The 24,760-nt window shown below is 41.5% G+C and overlaps 1 protein-coding gene across 1 annotated transcript in view; it reads left to right on the top strand.

The window, feature by feature from the left end:
* Nucleotides 1–23,324, top strand: part of LOC109893561 (transmembrane protein 104) — a 77,055-nt gene extending 53,731 nt beyond the window's left edge. Inside the window, exon 10 of the mRNA XM_031827797.1 lies at nucleotides 14,716–23,324. Coding sequence (XP_031683657.1) covers nucleotides 14,716–15,479 — 764 coding nt within the window. The 3' untranslated portion in view covers nucleotides 15,480–23,324. The remainder of the gene's footprint in view (nucleotides 1–14,715) is intronic.
* Nucleotides 23,325–24,760: the final 1,436 nt, after the last annotated feature.

Below are 24,760 nucleotides of genomic sequence, written 5' to 3' on the forward strand. Positions count from 1 at the left end.
CACAGAGCATGGGGATAGATGGCCTGCCTTCAAAGTATAGGGCACTGAAAGCTGAGGTGTTTATGCAGCCATCAAACACAGTTTTAAATCCTATAAGAAAAACATTATGGGCCCGAAGTTTAGGAGGTACAGACGGCTGAAGAAAAATGAATGGGCTAGACAGCATGCTTGACAATTTTTTGTTTTTTTTGTTTAGGTACATTTCTAATGTTTAGCTCATCTCAGAGGAATTAACAGGAGACCTAACCTAGTTGATCAATTTAAAACCTCTTAGAGCTACCCCCTACTTTTTTCAATTTCCACCTGAAGACATACCCAAATCTAACTGCCTGTAATCTGGGCCAGAAGCAAGGATATGCATATTATTGGTACCATTTGAAAGAAAACACTCTGAAGTTTGTGTAAATGTGAATTGAATGTAGGAGAATTGTTGTATGTATCATCTTTAAAATGAACAACATAAAACAAACATTCAGATAGGATGATTGGGACAATTTCAGTGAAAGATATAAGAGGGCAACAGTACTTGTGCAAAGTTTCAGAATGATAACTTCCATAATGAGTGTGCTACATGACATTTATCATGAAGTCACCCAGGTGTCCCACACAAGTAACCCAAATGTACCCAAGTGGCCAAATTGGTGAAGGTATACATTTTGAAACAAATAACTATATACAAAATGCCAAAATGGTATTCTAACACACCCCCCAAAAAATGGAGAGAAAAAATATGAATAAAAAAATATATACATTTACAAAATAACGTGGGTAACTATTTACACTTTCAATATTTGGAAGACCCTCAGTACTCTATCAAATCAAATGTATTTATATAGCCCTTCGTACATCAGCTAATATCTCAAAGTGCTGTACAGAAACCCAGCCTAAAACCCCAAACAGCAAGCAATGCAGGTGTAGAAGCACGGTAGCTATGAAAAACTCCCTAGAAAGGCCAAAACCTAGGAAGAAACCTAGAGAGGAACCAGGCTATGAGGGGTGGCCAGTCCTCTTCTGGCTGTGCCGGGTGGAGATTATAACAGAACATGGCAGAGATTTTTAAACGTTCATAGATGACCAGCAGGGTCAAATAATAATAATCACAGTAGTTGTAGAGGATGCAACAGGACAGCACCTCAAGAGTAAACAGCAGCAAGGCCAGGTGGACTGGGGACAGCAAAGATTTATCATGCCAGGTAGTCCTGACGCATGGTCCTAGGGCTCAGGTCCTCCGAGAGAGAGAATTAGAGAGATCATACTTAAATTCACAGGACACCGGATAAGACAGAAGAAGTACTCCAGATATAACAAACTGACCCTAGCCCCCCGACACATAAACTACTGCAGCATAAATACTGGAGGCTGAGACAGGAGGGGTCAGGAGACACTGTGGCCCCATCCGATGAGACCCCCAGACAGGGCCAAACAAGAAGGATATAGCATCACCCACTTTGCCAAAGCTCTACACAAAATTGTTCTGCTGAGGTATAATAAACAGATATACAGTGGGGCAAAAAAGTATTTAGTCAGCCACCAATTGCGCAAGTTCTCCCACTTAAAAAGATGAGAGAGTTCTGTAATTTCCATCATAGGTACACTTCAACTATGACAGAGAAAATTAGGAGAAAAAATCCAGAAAATCACATTGTAGGATTTTTAATGAATTTATTTGCAATTTATGGTGGAAAATAAGTATTTGGTCACCTACAAACAAGCAAGATTTCTGGCTCTCACAGACCTGTAACTTCTTCTTTAAGTGGCTCCTCTGTCCTCCACTCGTTACCTGTATTAATGGCACCTGTTTGAACTTGTTATCAGTATAAAAGACACCTGTCCACAACCTCAAACAGTCACACTCCATACTCCACTATGGCCAAGAGCTGTCAAAGGACACCAGAAACAAAATTGTAGACCTGCACCAGGCTGGGAAGACTGAATCTGCAATAGGTAAGCAGCTTGGTTTGAAGAAATCAACTGTGGGAGCAATTATTAGGAAATGGAAGACATACAAGACCACTGATAATTTCCCTCGATCTGGGGCTCCACGCAAGATCTCACCCCGTGGGGTCAAAATGATCACAAGAACGGTGAGCAAAAATCCCAGAACCACACGGGGGGACCTAGTGAATGACCTGCAGAGAGCTGGGACCAAAGTAACAAAGCCTACCATCAGTAACACACTACGCCGCCAGGGACTCAAATCCTGCAGTGCCAGACGTGTCCCCCTGCTTAAGCCAGTACATGTCCAGGCCCGTCTGAAGTTTGCTAGTGAGCATTTGGATGATCCAGAAGAAGATTGGGAGAATGTCATATGGTCAGTTGAAACCAAAATATAACTTTTTGGTAAAAACTCAACTCGCTGTGTTTGGAGGACAAAGAATGCTGAGTTGCATCCAAAGAACACCATACCTACTGTGAAGCATTGGGGTGGAAACATCATGCTTTGGGGCTGTTTTTCTGCGTAAAGGAAAGAATGAATGGCGCCATGTATTGTGAGATTTTGAGTGAAAACCTCCTTCCATCAGCAAGGGCATTGAAGATGAAACGTGGCTGGGTCTTTCAGCATGACAATGATCCCAAACACACCGCCAGGCAACGAAGGAGTGGCTTCGTAAGAAGAATTTCAAGGTCCTGGAGTGTCCTAGCCAGTCTCCAGATCTCAACCCATAGAAAATCTCTGGAGGGAGTTGAAAGTCCTTGAAAGTCCACAAAACCTTGTGAAAACTTACAGAAAATGTTTGACCTCTGTCATTGCCAACAAAGGGTATCTAACAAAGTATTGAGAAACTTTTGTTATTGACCAAATACTTATTTTCCACCATAATTTGCAAATAAATTCATTAAAAATCCCACAATGTGATTTTCTGGAATTTTTTTCTCATTTTGTCTGTCATAGTTGAAGTGTACCTATGATGAAAATTACAGGCCTCTATCTTTTTAAGTGGGAGAACTTGCATAATTGGTGGCTGACTCAATACTTTTTTGCCCCACTGTTTATATAGAGTACAGGGAACATAAGGTTGAATATATTATTATAGATCTACTGTCTCTTTTATATTATGACATTTCAGCTAGATCTACTGTCTCTATTATATTATGACAGACCAGCTAGATCTACTGTCTTTATTATATTACAACAGACCAGCTGTATCTACTGTCTCCATTTCACTTTGGCCATTGTTGTGGGCCTGCCCTCCCCTCAACAGCCTCAAATAGGCTATTTCATGTGGGTTGGGGTGGGGCGGCAGACACATTTCATCACTTTTCATTACATTTCATTACATAATTTCATCACATTACATTTTTATATATTGCTTCTAAAATGTCTAAAAAATCACAAAAAATATTTTATATTATTAATTTCAAACAAGGGCATTAGCATGAAAATAATTTACCAGTCTAAAACGGTGACATTGTTTCTCTTCTGCAGGCACGTTACAGATTATACACAGTAGCTACAACGGTGTCCTCTCCGTTCAAAAAATATTCCTCCACTTGGGAATCGCTAAATGAATCGTCCTACAACAATCTCTGTCTCACTTTTCCGATCAATTTCTTCTAAAATTGTGTGTACATCTGTATATCTAGACTTAGATTTAGCTTTCCCTGACTTAGTCGCCATACTGATTGATATATAAACAGCTGAATCTGCACGTTTACCAAAATGACGCTGTGTGTAAAATGCGTAGCTCCTTCCGAAATAAAACTTCAATAGCGAATGACTCTCTTTACGCCGGAGTTTACGACATAGGTTGGTCTTCCAACACACAACCATTGCATATTGCCATTTACCTCAGCTCATTGGCTATCTACCCAGCTAGATTTCAAGATGATCAGTGGTCATTGGGTTAAAATACAGTCAATCAACGAAACCGTGGTCATATCATTGGTGCACAGTGATGTCATTACTTGTTGTCTTCAAATCGGTTTCTTTCAGTCAATACGTCCCGCGAAATGGCCCATCAGGTATGGTTGTGTTACAAACAAACCAGTTGATTGCAATCAAACCAAACATGACTGGAAAAGTCACGTTTTGTGTGGGTTATTTACCTGGAATGTGTCGTCGAAAATTAAATGAGACGGAATTCATGACCCAAGCGGTTCACAAAATGTTTTGTGTTAGGCTATAAAAACGGATTTTATCAAACAAAAGATCATTCATTGTGTAACAATGAGCATTGGGATTGCAAACAGACGAAGATCGTCAAAGGTAAACAATTTATTTTAATGCAGTTTGTGAACATGTTATGCCTGTGCTGGTTGAAATTGTTGTTTTTTATGGGGCTCTATGCTCAGATAATCGCATCGTATTCTTTCGCAGTAAATCCTTTTTTAAATCTGACAACGCAGTTGGATTAGCAAGATTCTAGGCTTTCGATACATGTGAGATACTTGTATTTTCATGAATGTTTAATATGACTATTTATGTAGCGATCACCGTATTTCAGCCTGCTACTGCTTTTATTTCTATTTTGTTTTTCATGAAAGGCAAGTGGCTGTCTAAAGACGTATTCAACTGATTTTGCCCTCTGAAATTAGTGTTGAAGAATTTTCTGGCAATTTATCTGTCTGACCTCTCCACCCTGTCTCTACAGTTTTTCTAGTCTCATTTTGACACAAAAACAGCATCTGTCTGGACTAGATTTGCTGCTAAACTGTTAGGGCTTGTTTGTCTGGCTATACCAGCCTATCCAACTCTGAAAGAGAGAGCTCACTGACAATGGTCTCGAGTAATTGGATGCGCAATAAAAAATAGAACCGGCAAATGGATAAATGTTACTCCATTAAGTAACGCATAAATACACTGAACAAAAATATAAATGCATCATGCAACAATTTCAAAGATTTCACTTAGTTACAGTTTAAGGAAATCAGTCAATTGATATCAATTCATTAGGCCCTAATCTATGGACTTCACATGACACGGACTACAGCTGTGCATTTGTTGGTCACAGATACCTTTAAAAAAAAGGTAGCGGAGTTGTTAGAAAACCAGTCAGTATCTGGTGTGACCACCATTTGCCTCATGCAGCACGACACATCTTTTTTGCATAGAGTTGATCAGATTGTTGATTGTGGCCTGTGGAATGTTGTTCCGCTGTGTGAAGTTGCTGGATATTGGCGGGAACTGGAACATGCTGTCGTTCACGTCGTATCCAGAGCATCCCAAACATGTTCAATGGGTGTCATGTCTGGTGAGTATGCAGGCCATGGAAGAACTGGTACATTTTCAGCTTCCAGGAATTGTGTACAAATCCTTGTGACATGGGGCTGTGCATTATGCTGAAACATGAGGTGATGGAGGCAGATGAATGGCATGACAAAGGGCATCAGGATTTCATCACGGTATCTCAGTACGTTCAAAATGTGAATGTGTTTGTTGTCTGTAGCTTATGCCTGCTCCTACCATAACCCCACCGCCACCATGGGGCACTCTGTTCACAATGTTGACCTCAGAAAACCGCTCGCCCACACATCTGCCCCGGTACAGTTAAAATCGGGTTTTATCCGGTCTCAGAAGATCTGCAGGTGAACAAGCCAGCTGTGGAGGTCCTGGGCTAGCATGGTTACAGGCCAGTTGGACGTACTGTCACATTCTCTACACTGATGGCTTATGGTAGAGAAATTAACATTCAATTAATCTGGCAACAGATCTGGAGGATTTACTGTGGTCAGCATGCCAATTCATGCTCCCTCAACTTAAGACATCTGTGGCATTGTGACAAAACTGCACATTTTAGTGGCCTTTTATTGTCCCCAGGGATGATGTAAACAAATTTGTACGCAACATGTTACCGAAATATCTTTGTGGGATCTTTTATTTCTGCTCATGAAACATGGGAAGCACTTTACATGTTGCGTATATATTTTTGTTCAGTGTATATATTCATTTTTTATGGCATGATGCTCTGGCCATAAACTTAAAGCGAGCGAGTGGGTTCAGCACAAAGGGTACCACTTCAAGGCAAATAATTGATTACCGAGCCAATGCATCGTCAGCCAGAATGTATTCTGGGTCTTTTTCTCCATGACTGTTATTAAGTCATTTATACAATCTTTAGCTGTCTTTCTCTCAAAGTTACAGCCTCTGGCACCAGTTCAATGTTTCCGAGGTAACCTATGTTTTCCAATTCCTCAAACGTTTCCCATTTAAAAGCGATTTTGATTATGTATGTGGTCATTTCGAGGGCCTTGTGGTTAAAGAGGATGTGTTATGCTCTCAAGGCATTGATTGTCTGTCCTGTTAAAGATACTGTGCTTTATCGTTGCCCTGCAGCAAGAAAATGGGACTCGGGAGTGATTCATTTCACCTGTTATCCATTTTATCACGTGTCCTCTGACTCATCTCCTCACTCTGATTTAGCTCCACTCTTTTCACCCACTGAAGCTGCTGAATTGGACACGTTGTTGGACTTGAATGCATACGCGTGTACTGTAGCATAGCTTATGTCTTGGCGAAGGTTGTGACTTAACAAAGCTTTGGTGTCAAGGGAGGAATTTAATACCAACTTAACGATATCATGAAAGTAATAGTAAACCTCTTATTTCTGTCACGATGATGGGATTCATGATTGTTTTAAGAATGTCATTAGTATGCACTGTGAATACGTCTCTGGATTAGGCCCATGGTTTTACACCTTCATGTACCAGGTATCTCCGAATCATCCTGTGACTCCGTCTCCGCACCTTAAAGCCCCCAACAGATCCTCATTAATGTTAATGAAGAGTTACAAACAAAACAAAACCCTCAAGTGTAAGAATATTTCTTTTTTTATGAGACAGCTTATGAGGAGACTGAGAATGTCTTAAGACGTGTTTGAAACTCGTAACAAGTCCTCCAGGTTTTTTTGTTTTCAGTCAAATGATTTTCATAATGACACAGATGTTGTACAGTATGATATGTTTTTAGACAGCAATTATATTAATGTTCTTGTCACTCTGAAACCATATCACAACATCGAACCACATTATTCACAGGATTCTCACCTATTGACAACTCATATATTTTAATAAGCAATTAGTACTACTGAGTTTTTCCTTTTTTTGCCAGCCAGTATGCAGTTATCCTTAAAATATAACTGCATTATAGCAAACTGTCTTACAAAACTGACAGTGCATGTTAGTCTCCTTTTTTCTTAATTTTTACATTAACCTGCATTTGCTGGATTTAATTACTTTCCACCACTATTTGTCTTCCCCATTTGCTGGATTTAATTACTTTCCACCACTATTTGTTTTCCCCATTTGCTGGATTGAATGACTTTCCACCACTTTTGTCTTCCCCCACTGAGGACATGACTTACATAGTAGTCCATATGTGTAGTCCTCTTGTAACTCCATCTCCTGTCCCAGTTGTGATCCCATCACTCAGCTTGTAGCTGCTTCTGTCCATGGTCCCATGGACAGAAGCCATTAGAAACTATTTGTAACGATTTGGAGCCATTAGAAACTATTTGTGTAGCCCTGTTTCCAGACCCATTTGTGTTTCCCGTTCGTGTTCCTGTTTATTATTCCTCCTACTCTATACTCGGTTCCCCTGACCCATCTTTTAATGTCACAGTTCTGTTGCCTGATGACCTCATAGGTTCTTAGTTGAATGACTATATCGCTCACATACTGCACCCAGTCTCTATGAACTCCCATAGGTGCTCACACGCTCGTTTGTTGAAACCCATCTCCATTGGGTGAGTTATGTGAATAGATAAAGCTTGCTGCCTTGTTACCTTGTCCCCATCCTCTCTAGCAGCACACTGTGAAGAGAAAGAGGGGGATCATTATCTGCATTCGACAGCAGACCGGGAGAAGGGTTAAGAGCCGGCACTTTAATTGATATTGAGTGGAGAGGAATAGACGGAAAGGCACCTAGCTCGGTAAACGAGCATTATTCACCCCGCTTCTGTCTCCACAGGGATGGATGGATGGATAGGTGAAGAGCCTCCGAGGCGCTATTTATTACCCTTACAGCCATGGCATATAGATCCTACTGTATGCTGGGAATGGAGAAATCATGCATTCTGAGAACACTGTCCTCCCACTGTCACATTTGTTTTTCTAGACATGGTGAACTACACCACCCCAGCCAAGCTTTGTGTGGAGTAACCTCCGGCTCAATAGGAAAAGAGGCTGTGAAATGAACTAGGGCTGTTACTCTCTCTGGAGAAATGAATAGCTGAAACCCCAGCCCACAGTGATCTGTGGATCCCTATCCAGTACAGCTATCTATTGCCATTTCAAGCAGAGATAGAGGGTAGTATTTGTTTTTGAAGGTCAGGGAGGGACCTCTACTAGTGGCTGATTGAGCGGAACCTAAGAGTTTGCCCAGAGAGGCTAATGTAGAGTATAGCTGGGCGTTCATTAACTTTCCAACATCAGCACAGTTCAGAAGTCCTGAAAATTGCATTAAAGGAAAACTCCAGATTCGAATGCATCATTTCTTTTCTTATCACAACGGACATTACTTATAGACCACGGAGTTGTTCAGATAGAAAATAGGTCTTCAATCAAATGTATTTATAAAGCCCTTTTGACATCAGCCAATGTCACAAAGTGCTGTATAGAAACCCAGCCATTAAACCCCAAACAGATTTCAAAAAAACTTTACGGAGAAAGCAAACCATGCAATAATCTGAGTACAGCCTTTATACAACAAAGCAGCCAAAAAGACACCCGCCATATTGGGTAGTCAACATTACTCAGAAATAGCATTTTAAATATTCCCTTACCTTTGATCTTCATCAGAATGCACTCCCAGGAATCCCAGTTCCACCATAGATGTTTGATTTGTTCGATAATGTCCATCAGTTATGTCCAAATATCTTCTTTTGTTAGGGCGATGGGTAAACAAATCCAAAAGCGATTTCAGGTCACACCGAACGTGGGACGAAAAGTTCAAAAAGTTCATAAACATGCCACACACAGTATGGAATCAATCTTTAGGATGCTTTTTTAACATAAAACGTCATTCATGTTCCAACCAGACAATTCATTTGTCTGTACAAATGAAGTGGAACGTAGCTACCTTTCACGTGAGCGCGCCAGACCGAGGCTGTGGCACTCTGCCAGACCACTCACTCAAAGAGCCCTTATGAGCCCGTCCTTTAGAGTAGAATCCTCAAAACAGTTCTAAATACAGTTGACATCTAGTGGAAGCCTTGGGAAGTGAAACATAACTAATATCACCCTGTATCTTCAATGTGGGCTGAGTTGAAAAACTACAAACCTCACATTTCGCACTTCCTGGTTGGATTTCTTCTCAGGTTGTTGCCTGCCATATGAGTTCTGTTATACTCACAAACATCATTCAAACAGTTTTAGACACTTCAGAGTGTTTTCTATCCAATACTACTAATAATATGCATATATTAGCATCTGGGACAGAGTAGGAGGCAGTTCACTCTGGGCACGCTATTCATCCAAAAGTGAAAATGCTGCCCCCTATCCCAAAAAGGCTAACCACAGATCATAGAAATACTGTTTTGGTGCTGGAGGTAATGAATGGGAGGTTGAAAAGAGGTGGAATTGCCCTTTAATTAATGATGAGATGATTGCTGCAAAGGAGTGCTGCTGGAGTTGGACTTGGACTTGGACTTGGATTTTAATCTATTAAGCAATGGAAGTAGCAAGAAGCCAGTTTGTATACCAGTAGAGATTAATGTTCCTATCTACTGTCAAAGCCTTTGCTAGAATAATATCCCATATGTCTTTTAATGTCAGAAAGATGAAAGTACATGAAAAGCCCTTGACCTGTCAACTGTTATTATAGACTCTTCTTACCACATCAAGCGCAAAAGCATTGCTACAGAGAGTGTACTACTCACAAAATCATAACAGTGGTGTGCTTCAAAGCTCCTCACCTGAAGTCATTTTGTGCTCCTTAATGAAGTCAAGGAAACCCGTCCCAGGGCAGCGGCTGAAGAGGAGTCCCTCTTCCACAGATACTGTATTCTACAGTTCCTTGGGGGGTTGAGAGTGCCGGCCAACCTTGGCTTAACCGCAAACGCTTTGTTTGCTACCACTGGAGATACAACTGTAAGTGCCTCCTCTGGGGTGTGTTTAAGTTGAAACATTCCCCACAAGGTCATTGCCATCCCCATTGAAGTGCTATATATCACCGATAGCAGTTACGTGGATGTGATATGTGACTGTTTGACACCTACACAATGCACTCAGTCCCTCCCCGATGCCGTGTGACGAGTGTAACCTGCAGACAGGCGTGAAGAGCAGAGAGTGTTAATGTAAAAGTCCAGGTAATCACCATATCATCAGAGATATCCCTGCAAAGAAAATGTCTCATCCCATCTGAATTTATTTGTTTTTCACCTGAGTGTCCATCGATGGAGAGGCAAGAAGGAGTTTCCATTGTTAATTGAGGATTACCAGGAGGATGAAACGAGTGCTTCAGATTAGACTCCTATCAGGAAGTCAATGACACTGCCCTTTAGAGAGAGGAGAGCAATATGGCCGCAATAAGGAATGTAAAATGTATATATTTTTTGATGCAATAACTTATTTAATACTGGCTCTATGTTATCACCAATGGCTGGTAATCTTGTAATCTGACTAACGGCGTTGGATTTTCTCTCCAGACATACTGTCCCCGTGCCTCTAAAGCCCTCCTAGTGATCAAAGATGTCCTCCTATTCTTTGCCGTTAGACAGATAAAACCAGTGAGATTCATAGCTAAGGCTGCACCAAGTACTATAAAACCCACACATGGTTGCCCTAACTCGTGTAGCATGATCCAATTGTAAAGGAATGATGAATGAGTACATTATCAAAATGTACTTTGTTCTACTTAGTGTTCAGTTCTTTCATCTGATCAACTTTCAATCTCTTTCAAAGATAAGAGGAGTTAGTTCAGGGCCTTAAGTAAGACAAATGAGGCCTTGTCTTTAATGAGCACTAAAGCATGATAGTTGGGATCAGAGCCATAGAGAAATTCTCTGTCACTCTAACTTTTCTGCCATAGGAGAGAAATTCTGTCACTCCAACTTTAGGGGACAGAACTACAGTAGAAGGGTCGACTATGCTTTTTTACAGAACACTGTTTACCATTGAACCTTTGAACCTCACTTGTTCTCTATCACAGATGTGTGTTTGTCAAACAGCTTTAAGTTGTGACTTGGCTATGGCTTCCCGATCTATAACCCAGAAGGTAGCACCAGTTATTTGGGTGGGTTCCATTCAGCTGCTCCAGTATACCTGCTCAAAATGGAGCCGTGTCAAAGATTGCTACCAATGTCATTCCATTCTAATACCATGTGATGCATCCTGACCTGAAAGTCATGGTTAAAAAAAGATCTTTCCCCCAAACTCTCCCTGCCCTTCACACTGTCTGATCAGCCTGTGTAGATACCCGCGGAGCCGCTATGCCTTTTTGCCATTCACTATCAATTTGAGGCGTGATGCCGAGCCTCCTTGTCCCAACCTTAGCCTGTGCCGCCGTATGGTGGGAAAAGAGCAAAGTTCTCTATCAGCTTTTTAAAGCGTGGCCCTTCCCTCATAAAAGAGCCAGTCACTGACCGTGTCACCATGGGTTTTACAGTTCAAACCCTGCCGAGAGGAGCGCGCTGGGCTGCGGCATCAGAGACAGATACATCAAGATGAAGAAGACTGTAAACATAAATACCAGTGCCATTTTCCTCCAGGCTTCCATGGGCCTCACCGAGGGGATAAGAGGGGAGTTTGATGAATCACTGTGCTTGTTGCACCACGACAACCTAACATTTCAGCCTTGCTGGCAGAGAAAAGACATGTTGCTCTGGTGAAGGTTAAGCATCTACACTAGCCGTGCGTGGCGTCCCGTCCTATAAGACTCTTAATTAAACGCCCTCCGCCCATGTTCCTTCCTGTATAGCCTGTTACCGTTAATGTCAGGGAATAGAGGAGAAGCGTCTCCCGCTGTCCGTCCTCTGTCATGACCAGCGGGACGGCTCCTTTTGATGGCTGTTTCACACACAGCGGATGTACATTACTTCTCGGGGAGAGAGAGGGAGAGTACAGCAGGCAGACTGTCATACAGCACATTGTGTTCCATGCCTGAAGTGAGAGGGACAGCTGATGACTATCCCCACCTACAGTCTCTCATGTCCAGTCAGATGAAGATACAAAGACAACGTCACTACAATACATACTGTATTCTCAGAGTCCCAATGTGGCTCATGTTAGCACATTGAGTGTTGACCTCATCTGCATAGTTTTTCCATATGTTTTGACGTGATGTCTTTGGGGATTATACTTGTTGTGAAGGTGTTATTTGCTCTTATTTGCCGATGTCCTTGAGTGCTGGTCCACTGCCCACAGTCCCATTCTCTACATAGACTGTGTTAAAACAGGATTCTGCTCTGGCTGCTTCTCCTGTCCTGAGCCAATGTTGACAATGGATGTAGGCCAGGTATCCATTAAATCTTGACTATCTGAGCTTTAATCCTCAACAGGTCTGGGGCTTTGGCCACTGCTGGGCATCTTTATCTCAGTGTCCACCCCAAACTAAGTCCACACAAAGCACAAGGGAAAACTTGTTTTTAAGAGTATCTTGTCCTATTTTAAGATGAGTAAGAAATCACATTAGTCAAATTAAGATGTTTGCATTTAGCCTGTTAGTTAACAACTCTTGTCTTATTTCTGCTTGTTCTCTCCAAAGGCATAATCCCACTACTTGTTAGCTATCCTACTACCTCTGTCATTGGTCGTTTTTCCCCCATCCCCTCCTCAGAACATTTTGTCCTTGTAATTGGAGTGAATCATTTCATCCCCCTGACATACATTAAAGTGCCACGGCAGAAGTACACAGTACCTGATTAATAGGGGCAGATTAAAACTCCACATTCCCAGCCCCTTTACCCCTTGCTAGCTCTGGAATATTTCACCTGTGCCCTGAAGAGTGTAAAAAACCCTATCAGTGGAGGATTGGATCAGAGGACACTCCTGTCCCGACCTCACCTGATGCTAGTGAGAGACCTTGAAGGAGGATGAGGCTGCCGGTGGCACCCCTCTCCCACGTCTCCTCCCTATACCCCCTCCCACCGCCCCAGTTGCTGCAGAAGAATTGGTAATCTGCTGGCCTCTCACTCAGGCCCTATCTAAAGAGCCAATCCATCCTCCCCCCTGACACTGATGGGTTGCCTCTCCTGGCAATTGGGCCCAGATGGATGTTGAGATATTGCCGGCAAGTACAAGAGCGCTTTGGCTCTACTCTAACCTTCATAGCTACACAGGGCTGTGTGGGTGTGTTTTGAAGTGGGATCCTAGTGGTATGGTGTAGTGGGGTGAGTAGTGAAGCAATGTGCGTTCTGAACGTCACCCCGTGTGAGTGTGATGAAAGCTGAGGAGTGGGCCGTGGAGTGCGTCTGTGACTGATTCCCAGTTTAATGGCCTGATTGGGTTTGGGAAGGTGAGGAGATGGGGGGGGGGCAGGCAGGACTCTTGAGCCTTTAACAAGACTGGCATCCATGCTTAAAGCTCTCATTTAGTAACGCCCAGCCCAACAGCCACAAGAGGCAGTCGCACCAATCGATTTGGGGATGGCCTTTGCACAAACAGTAGGAGGTGGAGACGCTGACGCCTTTTGTACCACCCAGCCTTCAACCTCTGCTGGCTTTAGGTTGGATGAACTGAGAGTCAGAGAGCCTTCACATACTGTATATAATCCATAGCATTCCTATAGGCTGTAGTCTTTGCCCGCGGGATAGTTTCTGGATCAGGCAGCTGGAAGGCAATATCTTACTAAGTGGTTTCAGTATTATCCTCATGAGGCATAAAGCTTCCTGCCCTTTGATGGGGGGGGGGGGGGGGGGGGGGAGTTTAGTTCATAACTAGATGGACTGCATATTGTTTCTGCAGTCAGCTGATGGATGCTGGCTTGTGTTTCTACCTGGATGGCCATGCTCAGGCATTAGCAGCATGGAGGACAGAGGAGGAAGCTGAGTTATGTGTCCGTCCTGGCCAGCTCAGCACTCTCCCACAGCCCATTAGGGCCTAAACAATCTTGCCTTGTCAACATTAATCGCTTTCAGATTAGCAATGGTAAAAGGCTTGCCCTTTAAAAGGTATTTTTAAAAACAGTGGTGCTATAATGAAAGGTAGGGGTGGATTAGGGGAGGGCTACATAAAGGGATCATTCCAGAGGTTTGGCCCTAATCTGACCTCTGGGATGTTGCAATATCTGGACCCATCAAAAGCATTCAGGGATTAAGCAGTGTGTAGCTTTGACTAGTTGGCATGCACCGGATCACAATTTGGCATCAGAAATATACAATAATGTGAACCGGGTGACCCGAAGTCGAATGTCATAAAAATGTATATTTATTATCGGTATCCTTAAATGCCTCCATGTCATTTCTTTACTTGGCCAATCATATTACTGTTGTCATGAGATGATGTGGGTGTATCACTTTTTACATTAAATATTATACTTTACTCTTGAGGATTTTTGTGTTTTAGTTTGCATGCAACCAAGTAAAATATGGGTTTGATTTGGTCTAAATTGTCAAATGAAAGGAAATTTGAGCTTTATTTTACCGTAACAGCTTCCCTTTCAACTCTCCTAGTAGATAGCCTCATGGGAGCCTTGATTTAAACTGCATGAGGCTATAACAGTCCCTCTGTGGGAGCTGATGTTACCTTTTGAAATGTCGTACACACACACACTACTTGTTTGTTTTGGTGTTGTCACATTACTTAACTCCAGTACACACTGTTTTTCTGTGTGTCTTTCAGCGTTCACCATGATGATTATCCTGGCTCTGATCCGTATTGGTAAAGGCCGGGGCGAAGGCCACCCCCGTATGGCCCAGATCTCTGGGGTGCCAAACCTGTTTGGAGTGTGTGTCTACTCCTTCATGTGCCAGCACTCCCTGCCCTCCCTGGTGACGCCCATCTCTGATAAGAGCCGTGTGGGTACCCTGGTGGTGTGTGACTATGTCCTCATCCTTGGCTTCTACGGCCTGCTCTCCTTCACAGCCATCTTCTGCTTCGACAGCTCGCTGCTACACGACATGTACACCCTCAACTTCACTGACAACTGTGACGTGTTGGACATCCCCGCTTTGCGCTACTTCCTGGGCCTCTTCCCCGTCTTCACCATCAGTACCAACTTCCCCATCATCGCAGTCACGCTGCGCAACAACTGGAAGACCCTCTTCCACCGTGACGGGGGCACCTACCCCTGGGTGGTTGACCGCATCGTCTTCCCTCTCATCACCCTGGTGCCGCCCATCATCGTGGCCTTCTGTACCCACAACCTGGAGTCCCTGGTGGGCATCACGGGCGCTTACGCTGGCACGGGCATCCAGTACGTCATCCCCGCCCTGCTGGTGTACTTTGGCCGGCGCCACCTGGTACCTTTGCTGGGCACGGACGAGGTCAACAAGCACCAGTCCCCATTCCGCCACACCTTCTGGGTGTGGTTTGTAGTGGTGTGGGCTACCTTCTGCCTCATGTTTGTCACAGCCAACATCATCCTGGAGGACACCAAGAAATGAGGACACGGACTGGTTGTGAAAGACCGGTTTCTCTGTGTGGGTGTCTTGTATTTCTACATTCTCTCTACCTGAGGCCTTCCAGAACATGGTACAGGTCGAACGGTGTGCCTTTTTATGCTGCTCTTGTAGCATGTGAACCCTTTTAATTACAGCGGTAATCAGCAGCTGAAACCATTATAAAGTGTCCTCCCCACCCTGGTTTCAGTACAAAGGATGGGACTGGAGAAATGTAACCATTATAAAGTGTCCTCCCCACCCTGGTTTCAGTACAAAGGATGGGACTGGAGAAATGTAACCATTATAAAGTGTCCTCCCCACCCCTGTGTCAGTACAAAGGATGGGACTGGAGAAATGTAACCATTATAAAGTGTCCTCCCCACCCCTGTGTCAGTAAAAAGGATGGGACTGGAGAAATGTAACCATTATAAAGTGTCCTCCCCACCCCTGTGTCAGTACAAAGGATGGGACTGGAGAAATGTAACCATTATAAAGTGTCCTCCCCACCCCTGTGTCAGTACAAAGGATGGGACTGGAGAAATGTAACCATTATAAAGTGTCCTCCCCACCCCTGTGTCAGTAAAAAGGATGGGACTGGAGAAATGTAACCATTATAAAGTGTCCTCCCCACCCCTGTGTCAGTAAAAAGGATGGGACTGGAGAAATGTAACCATTATAAAGTGTCCTCCCCACCCCTGTGTCAGTAAAAAGGATGGGACTGGAGAAATGTAACCATTATAAAGTGTCCTCCCCACCCCTGTGTCAGTACAAAGGATGGGACTGGAGAAATGTAACCATTTATCAAATTCATGGACTAGCCATCCATGATATCAAAAGGATAGTTTTAACAATGTTTTAAAGGGATATAGTGTTTATTTACATTTACTTTGTTTACAAACAGTCCCTGTTTCGGTAAAAAGCTTGAGGTTGGGGCTGGAGATATAAATCATTATCAAATTCATAGATCAAGCTATGCATGCAAGGACTAACCTTCCATGATATCACAATTATCATTTGAACCATGTTTTGAGGCTATAGAGTGTTTATTTACATTTACTTTGTTTACAACATTGGAGTACAACAAGCTCATATTATAGGTACTGATCAGTTGTGAGAGTTGAACTAAGCGGATTTACAAGTTATATTCTTCAATAATCAATGGGCACATACATTTATTAATTATATCAACTGCAGATCACCCCTTTTAAGAGTAATCTATACCATTTGTGGAAAGGGACCAAATATCTCGTGATTGTATGAAAGCTGCTACCGTATGTAGGAACACAAGGAAGAGGACCTTGTTCACTCTGTTCCAGTGTCCCTCTGTAGAAAAATACAAGCTGAGCAATCTGACTGTATTAGCAAGGCATTGCACTACACAACAGCACTGTTTTTAAGCATATACAAAGAGCTGGTCAACTTGTTTCCAAATGCTTCATTTTAAATCCAAAATAACTGAAGGAAGGATAGAGCAGGGAGGTGTCAGTGTTCCTCTGGACCTTCAGAAACAGTGTTGCGGCTCAAGACAGAATATGCTGAAACTATGGATAGAGCTCAGTGGAGGAAAAATAGAACCTGACAACTAACTCAACGCTCCTGTTCCTAATGGCAATGCAGAGAGACTTTAATGTGGCTTTAAAATGAACTTGGGATGGTGAAGAAAGCAAGCTAAATGAATCTGTTATAATCAGTTTATTATGGCTGGCATTTCTACATTCCTCACTGATGGCTCTGCCTTAGTTCTCCTCGTCTTCCCTGTGAACAATGAACCTTTGTCCATGACAGGTCTCTGACTGATGGGCCTGATGACAGAGCTCCGTCTCTGGTCATCAGGAGACCGATCTTGAGTTCAAACTCTGTACACATACCACCCTCATGTTTTACTGTTCACCACCAAATCATCAGCCCTTCATCAATTCCATGTCAGCACCCGACTGCTCTTTGTTGAACTTTGACCCCAGAAAGTAATCAATGGACACAGGAAGGTTTATGTTGGCTACATCACCAGGAGCCAGCTGGTACAGTGCCTACTGTGCCACACAAAGATGCCTCTACAGTAGTCCCAGTATATCTCTTTTTGCAATCACTGGTTTTCTCATACCATGAACTGCACTGTTGGTTAAGGTCTTGTAAGTAAGCATTTCATGGTAAAGTCTTGTTGTATTCGGCGCATGTGGCAAATAAAGTTTGGTTTGATTTTAACCATCTGTCTCGAAATGTAACCATTATAAAGTGTCCTCCCCACCCCTGTGTCAGTAAAAAGGATGGGACTGGAGAAATGTAACCATTATAAAGTGTCCTCCCCACCCCTGTGTCAGTACAAAGGATGGGACTGGAGAAATGTAACCATTATAAAGTGTCCTCCCCACCCCTGTGTCAGTACAAAGGATGGGACTGGAGAAATGTAACCATTATAAAGTGTCCTCCCCACCCCTGTGTCAGTAAAAAGGATGGGACTGGAGAAATGTAACCATTATAAAGTGTCCTCCCCACCCCTGTGTCAGTAAAAAGGATGGGACTGGAGAAATGTAACCATTATAAAGTGTCCTCCCCACCCCTGTGTCAGTAAAAAGGATGGGACTGGAGAAATGTAACCATTATAAAGTGTCCTCCCCACCCCTGTGTCAGTACAAAGGATGGGACTGGAGAAATGTAACCATTTATCAAATTCATGGACTAGCCATCCATGATATCAAAAGGATAGTTTTAACAATGTTTTAAAGGGATATAGTGTTTATTTACATTTACTTTGTTTACAAACAGTCCCTGTTTCGGTAAAAAGCTTGAGGTTGGGGCTGGAGATATAAATCATTATCAAATTCATAGATCAAGCTATGCATGCAAGGACTAACCTTCCATGATATCACAATTATCATTTGAACCATGTTTTGAGGCTATAGAGTGTTTATTTACATTTACTTTGTTTACAACATTGGAGTACAACAAGCTCATATTATAGGTACTGATCAGTTGTGAGAGTTGAACTAAGCGGATTTACAAGTTATATTCTTCAATAATCAATGGGCACATACATTTATTAATTATATCAACTGCAGATCACCCCTTTTAAGAGTAATCTATACCATTTGTGGAAAGGGACCAAATATCTCGTGATTGTATGAAAGCTGCTACCGTATGTAGGAACACAAGGAAGAGGACCTTGTTCACTCTGTTCCAGTGTCCCTCTGTAGAAAAATACAAGCTGAGCAATCTGACTGTATTAGCAAGGCATTGCACTACACAACAGCACTGTTTTTAAGCATATACAAAGAGCTGGTCAACTTGTTTCCAAATGCTTCATTTTAAATCCAAAATAACTGAAGGAAGGATAGAGCAGGGAGGTGTCAGTGTTCCTCTGGACCTTCAGAAACAGTGTTGCGGCTCAAGACAGAATATGCTGAAACTATGGATAGAGCTCAGTGGAGGAAAAATAGAACCTGACAACTAACTCAACGCTCCTGTTCCTAATGGCAATGCAGAGAGACTTTAATGTGGCTTTAAAATGAACTTGGGATGGTGAAGAAAGCAAGCTAAATGAATCTGTTATAATCAGTTTATTATGGCTGGCATTTCTACATTCCTCACTGATGGCTCTGCCTTAGTTCTCCTCGTCTTCCCTGTGAACAATGAACCTTTGTCCATGACAGGTCTCTGACTGATGGGCCTGATGACAGAGCTCCGTCTCTGGTCATCAGGAGACCGATCTTGAGTTCAAACTCTGTACACATACCACCCTCATGTTTTACTGTTCACCACCAAATCATCAGCCCTTCATCAATTCCATGTCAGCACCCGACTGCTCTTTGTTGAACTTTGACCCCAGAAAGTAATCAATGGACACAGGAAGGTTTATGTTGGCTACATCACCAGGAGCCAGCTGGTACAGTGCCTACTGTGCCACACAAAGATGCCTCTACAGTAGTCCCAGTATATCTCTTTTTGCAATCACTGGTTTTCTCATACCATGAACTGCACTGTTGGTTAAGGTCTTGTAAGTAAGCATTTCATGGTAAAGTCTTGTTGTATTCGGCGCATGTGGCAAATAAAGTTTGGTTTGATTTTAACCATCTGTCTCGTGCTCGCTCGTAACAAGAATTTCTCAGCTTTCTGATTTGTTGACAGCTCTTTACTTGAGGTTTTAATACAGTTTCCTGGTAGCTCAGTTTGATCGACTAATTCGATTTTACTTCCAGACGTGGGAACAGCCTCTTCGCCCCGAGCTCTGCTCATGCTAATGTCCACGTTATACGCTTTCTGTCTCCTCATTGTCATATCCTCTGGTTCTATATATCTATTTATATCTCTGCTCTATAGAATATATATTATGTCCCATTATTGTCATCAAGTTTGGAGCCCAACTACAGGAGTCATATCTTTGTGAAACAGTATTGTTGTTGGGGAATGTAAATCATGTTTTGTGGTGTAGGGTTCCATATTACATGGTCACATTTAGAATAGTGGTTTTCTTTTACTATGTAAGTGCTAAAGTAATAGCTAAAGTGTATCGTTAGCTGGCTGTCATGAGCACTCACCTGGTCAAAAAGGGAAATACTTATTACCATTCATGGTTTGCACCTGCAACATTGCACAAGTTTGCACATAATTGCCTTGGGTTTGACCTTTTGTGTGTTTTACGTAGACTTTTGCAAATGGTTTATCATCAAGATGTTTGTAAGGGTTGATAACTATGGTATTTATCTAACAGTCTTCAATGGTGTTCTTAACCCATCAATATATACAGCTTGACACTATTTAAAATCATTAGACTAATAGTCATGCATTGTAACATATTGATGGCAGTACAGTATTGTTGAGGACTATTGAATGAGAGACCTCTGCATGTTGTTGGTATTGTGTGTGTTAGGACAGAAAAAGAGTGCTGACTTTCTGTAACACTGCTTCTCTCAATCTTGGGTTCCTTCTCTTCAATCTTGGGTTCCTTCTGGTAATTATTGTCAAAATTACATTTCTGCATGCAGCTCCTTTCAAAATTCAGTAGTCAGTTGTTCCTTTAAGCCTCCAGATTGTGATGGATAGTTACTCCTCTTATTATTTTTCCTCATCTTCTTTTCAATACAAATGTGCAATATGTTTTGAACTGGGTTGGGGAAGTAAGATTTCAAGCAAATTATAACTGTTTCTGAGAGTGTTTGTCTGTGTGTGTATTCTTCTGTGTCAGTGTATGTGTCACTTTGAAAAGATTTTAAATGCGTATGTCTGACTCTTATTTGGAGTTGTGAAATGTGCCTTTTTCCCGGGGTTATTGTTTCCAATCATTTGTTGACTGTTGTTTTTCCTGGCACGTCTTTGTTTTAAACAGCCTGTCAGATAAGATCTGCATGTAAGCCAGTTAAATTAACTGACAACCAATGTCTCCTCAAAATAAACTGGGAAAACCTTGTCTTCTAAAGTGTGGGTTCGCCTCGTCTTTGTGACTTTGAGACAGTTTTGTGATTATTAAAGAGATATATGTAATATTAACATTGTAATTTCGGAACCTGTCCTTAATATATCAATGTTTTAATAGTGGAATGATAGTTTTTCACAATATTTTTTCCAAAATGTTTTTATTGGGCCCACACAAAATGTGCATTCTAATGGTGCAACGTTATTGGCCAACAAAAGATGGGCTGGCTCTTGTCAAATTAGTGTTTTTTTATTTTATTTTTGGGGTTGTTTTAGGTTTTACAAATTTTTAAAACAAATGCACTATGCATTATGTGGGTTGAATGCTGTAACACAGAATAAACAATGAATTAAAGTCCCATGATGGTAGACTGCCCCTTACTACATATAATCTTTTAACCATCATTTATTCACATGACTTTAATAAAATATTTCCGTTGTGTATATTACATTAGCTCTATTTGATGACTTTATTTCATTCCAAGTCATCTCATCTATATAGAGCTGCTGTCTGACATAATCACTTTTTTTGTGATTCTTCAAAGTAAATAAGGCACTTTTAAGGCTCCCGAGTGGCGCAGCGGTCTAAGGCACTGCATCTCAGTGCTGGAGGGGTCATTACAGACCCTGGTTCAATTTCAGGCTGTATCACAACCGGCCTTGATTGGGAGTCCCATAAGGCGGCGCACAATTGGCACAGCGTTGTTAGGGTTTGGCCGGGGTAGGCTGTCATTGTAAATAAGAATTTGTTCTTAACTGACTTGCCTAGTTAAATACATTTTATGATTGCTGATACCAATACAAATTTTGTCATGTGCCGAATACAACCCGTGTAGACCTTACAGGGAAATGCTTACTTACAAGGCCATAACCAACCAGTTTTAAGAAAAATACCACAAAAAAAAAGAAATAAAAGTAACAAATAATTAAAGAGCAGCAGTAAAACAACAATAGCGAGGCTAGTTACAGGGGATGCCATTTAGTCGAGGTAATTGAGGTAATATATTCATGTGGGTAGAGTTATTAAAGTGACATGCATAATAAGATAGAGTAGCAGCTTCACTTAAATCATGTATTTTCAGGTAGAGATACCTCACGCAACTGCTCTATCACGCGTTTTTCTGTCTCTTCTCTTCTCTCCCTCTGTGTATGCCCCACACAGACCAGAGAAGTAGGCATGCAATGGATTATGGTCATTGTAGTTAATTACCATGTTTTCTGCACTAAACGATGTAGAATATTGGCCTGTTGGAAACTACAACTTCCTACTGAGCTCACAGAAAAAACTAAATGGAATTCAATTAATTGAACCAAGGTCAGCCAATAAGTTGTTTAAAAACTGAAAGATAACTGAAATGTTGGTTAATTGACTGAGGCAAGCAAATCTCTTGTCAATTCAACCACAGACCTGTCTGCAGTCAATTTGACAATAAGATTTGCTGGCTGCAGTCAATTTGACAATAAGATTTGCTGTCTCCAGTCAATTTGACAATAAGATTTGCTGGCTGCAGTCAATTTGACAATAAGATTTGCTGTCTCCAGTCAATTTGACAATAAGATTGGCTGTCTCCAGTCAATTTGACAATAAGATTTGCTGTCTCCAGTCAATTTGACAATAAGATTTGCTGTCTCCAGTCAATTTGAGAATAAGATTTGCTGGCCCCAGTCAATTTGACAATAAGATTTGCTGTCTCCAGTCAATTTGACAATAAGATTTGCTGTCTCCAGTCAATTTGACAATAAGATTTGCTGGCCCCAGTCAATTTGACAATAAGATTTTCTGGCCCCAGTCAATTTGACAATAAGATTTGCTGTCTCCAGTCAATTTGACAACAAGATTTGCTGTCTCCAGTCAATTTGACAATAAGATTTGCTGGCCCCAGTCAATTTGACAATAAGATTTGCTGTCTCCAGTCAATTTGACAATAAGATTTGCTGTCTCCAGTCAATTTGACAATAAGATTTGCTGGCCCCAGTCAATTTGACAATAAGATTTGCTGGCCCCAGTCAATTTGACAATAAGATTTGCTGTCTCCAGTCAATTTGACAACAAGATTTGCTGTCTCCAGTCAATTTGACAATAAGATTTGCTGGCCCCAGTCAATTTGACAATAAGATTAGCTGGCCCCAGTCAATTTGACAACGAGATTTGCTGTCTCCAGTCAATTTGACAACGAGATTTGCTGTCTCCAGTCAATTTGACAAGAGACGGTTCGTTGTTGAGTTGTTACATGTAGTACCTTTAATTCACTGTGTTGCATAAGTTCAACTGTTGTTCTTTTTACAATGGTTTTCAATGATTTTGCCTGTATGTGAATTCAATCAATGCTCATTCTAAATGTTTCAATTGTATGATTCATATGTTTCTGTTTCGAAAAGGAAATAAAAGCATTTTGTTTGGACCTTTTGAACCTTAATTAAAGAACAGATGTTTGAAATTAACTCTATGGTGAAGTTCTGTTCTCATTTAACATTCACTTGTACTTACATTTCACTTCCTGTTTCAAAAGACCAATAATGTTCCGTTAGAAACTCTTTGATGATGAGGGTTTGAAACATTTCCAATTGGAACGGCCTGGTTTGGACAAAATGCAACTGTCAAACTATCCCTCACAATGCTATTAAGCACCTTATCCGTTTACTTTTTCATATTCATATTTAGAATGCATGAATCACTAGTTAAATGTTCATTTTCTGTAACTTGTGTCATTTTTATCGCTGTCATCTATCTCCTGTCATCATGTGGCGGAGTTTGGGAAGAAAGTGTCATTGGAGGGTGTGTGTGGTCTCCTGGCATCACTTCATGTTTTTCCACTCTCTGTGTCACGTGAAGCTCCTCCATAGTCTTTTGTCAGTGACAACAGATCCCTCTTTTTATGGTCATAATAAACCTTCCTGCTGAATTTCAATCTTGACAGGGCTGCGACACAGTCATTTAATTCACCCTCTGGCCTTTCATGTACAAAACCTTCAGAAAGTATTCACACCCCTTGACTTCTTCCACATATTGTTGTGTTACAAGCGGAATTTAAAATGGATTACATTGAGATGTTTTGTCACTGGTCTACACACAATACCACATAATGGAAAAATTATGTTCATTTTTATAAATGAAAGCTCAAATGTCTTGAGTCAGTATTCAACCCCTTTGTTATGGCAAGCCTAAATAACTTCAGGAGGAAATATTGCTTAACAAGTCACATTAGTTGCAAAAATGGTGTTTAGTAGTGTTTAATATGATTTTTGAATGACTACCTCATCTCTGTACCCCACGCGCAATAGCCTGTAATGTCCCTCAATCGAGCGGTGAATTTCAAACGCGGATTCAACCACAAAGACCATGGAGCTTTTCCAATGCCTCACATTAAAAAAGCATACATTTATTATTCACCTTTCAGCAGGAGAAAAACCTAAAACACAAGGCCAAATCTACACTGGAGTTGCTTACCAAGAAGACAGTGAATGTTTGTCTAGCAATGGTTGTCTAGCAATGATCAACAACCAATTTGACATTTTGAAAAGAACATAATCCAGTTGTGGAAAGCTCTTAAAGACTTACCCAGAAAGAAACACTGCAATTGCTGCCAAAGGTAATTGTAGCATGTATTGACTCAGGGGGTCAAATTCTTATCTAATGAAGATATATTTGTATTTTATTTTTCATATATTATTTTTTTTTTATACAAATGTAAGAATCTTCCACTTTGACATTACAGAGTATTTTGTGTAGATCTTTGAAAAAAAATACATTTATATCCATTTTAATCCCACTTTGTAACACAACAAAATGTAGAAAAAGTCAAGGGGTGTGAATTCTTTCTGAAGGCACTGTATGTGGGTGTGTGTGTTTGAGGGTAGAGCTGTAATTGGAAATTAAA

The sequence above is a fragment of the Oncorhynchus kisutch genome, linkage group LG6 (assembly GCF_002021735.2).
Source record: "Oncorhynchus kisutch isolate 150728-3 linkage group LG6, Okis_V2, whole genome shotgun sequence".
Classification (NCBI taxonomy): domain Eukaryota; kingdom Metazoa; phylum Chordata; class Actinopteri; order Salmoniformes; family Salmonidae; genus Oncorhynchus; species Oncorhynchus kisutch.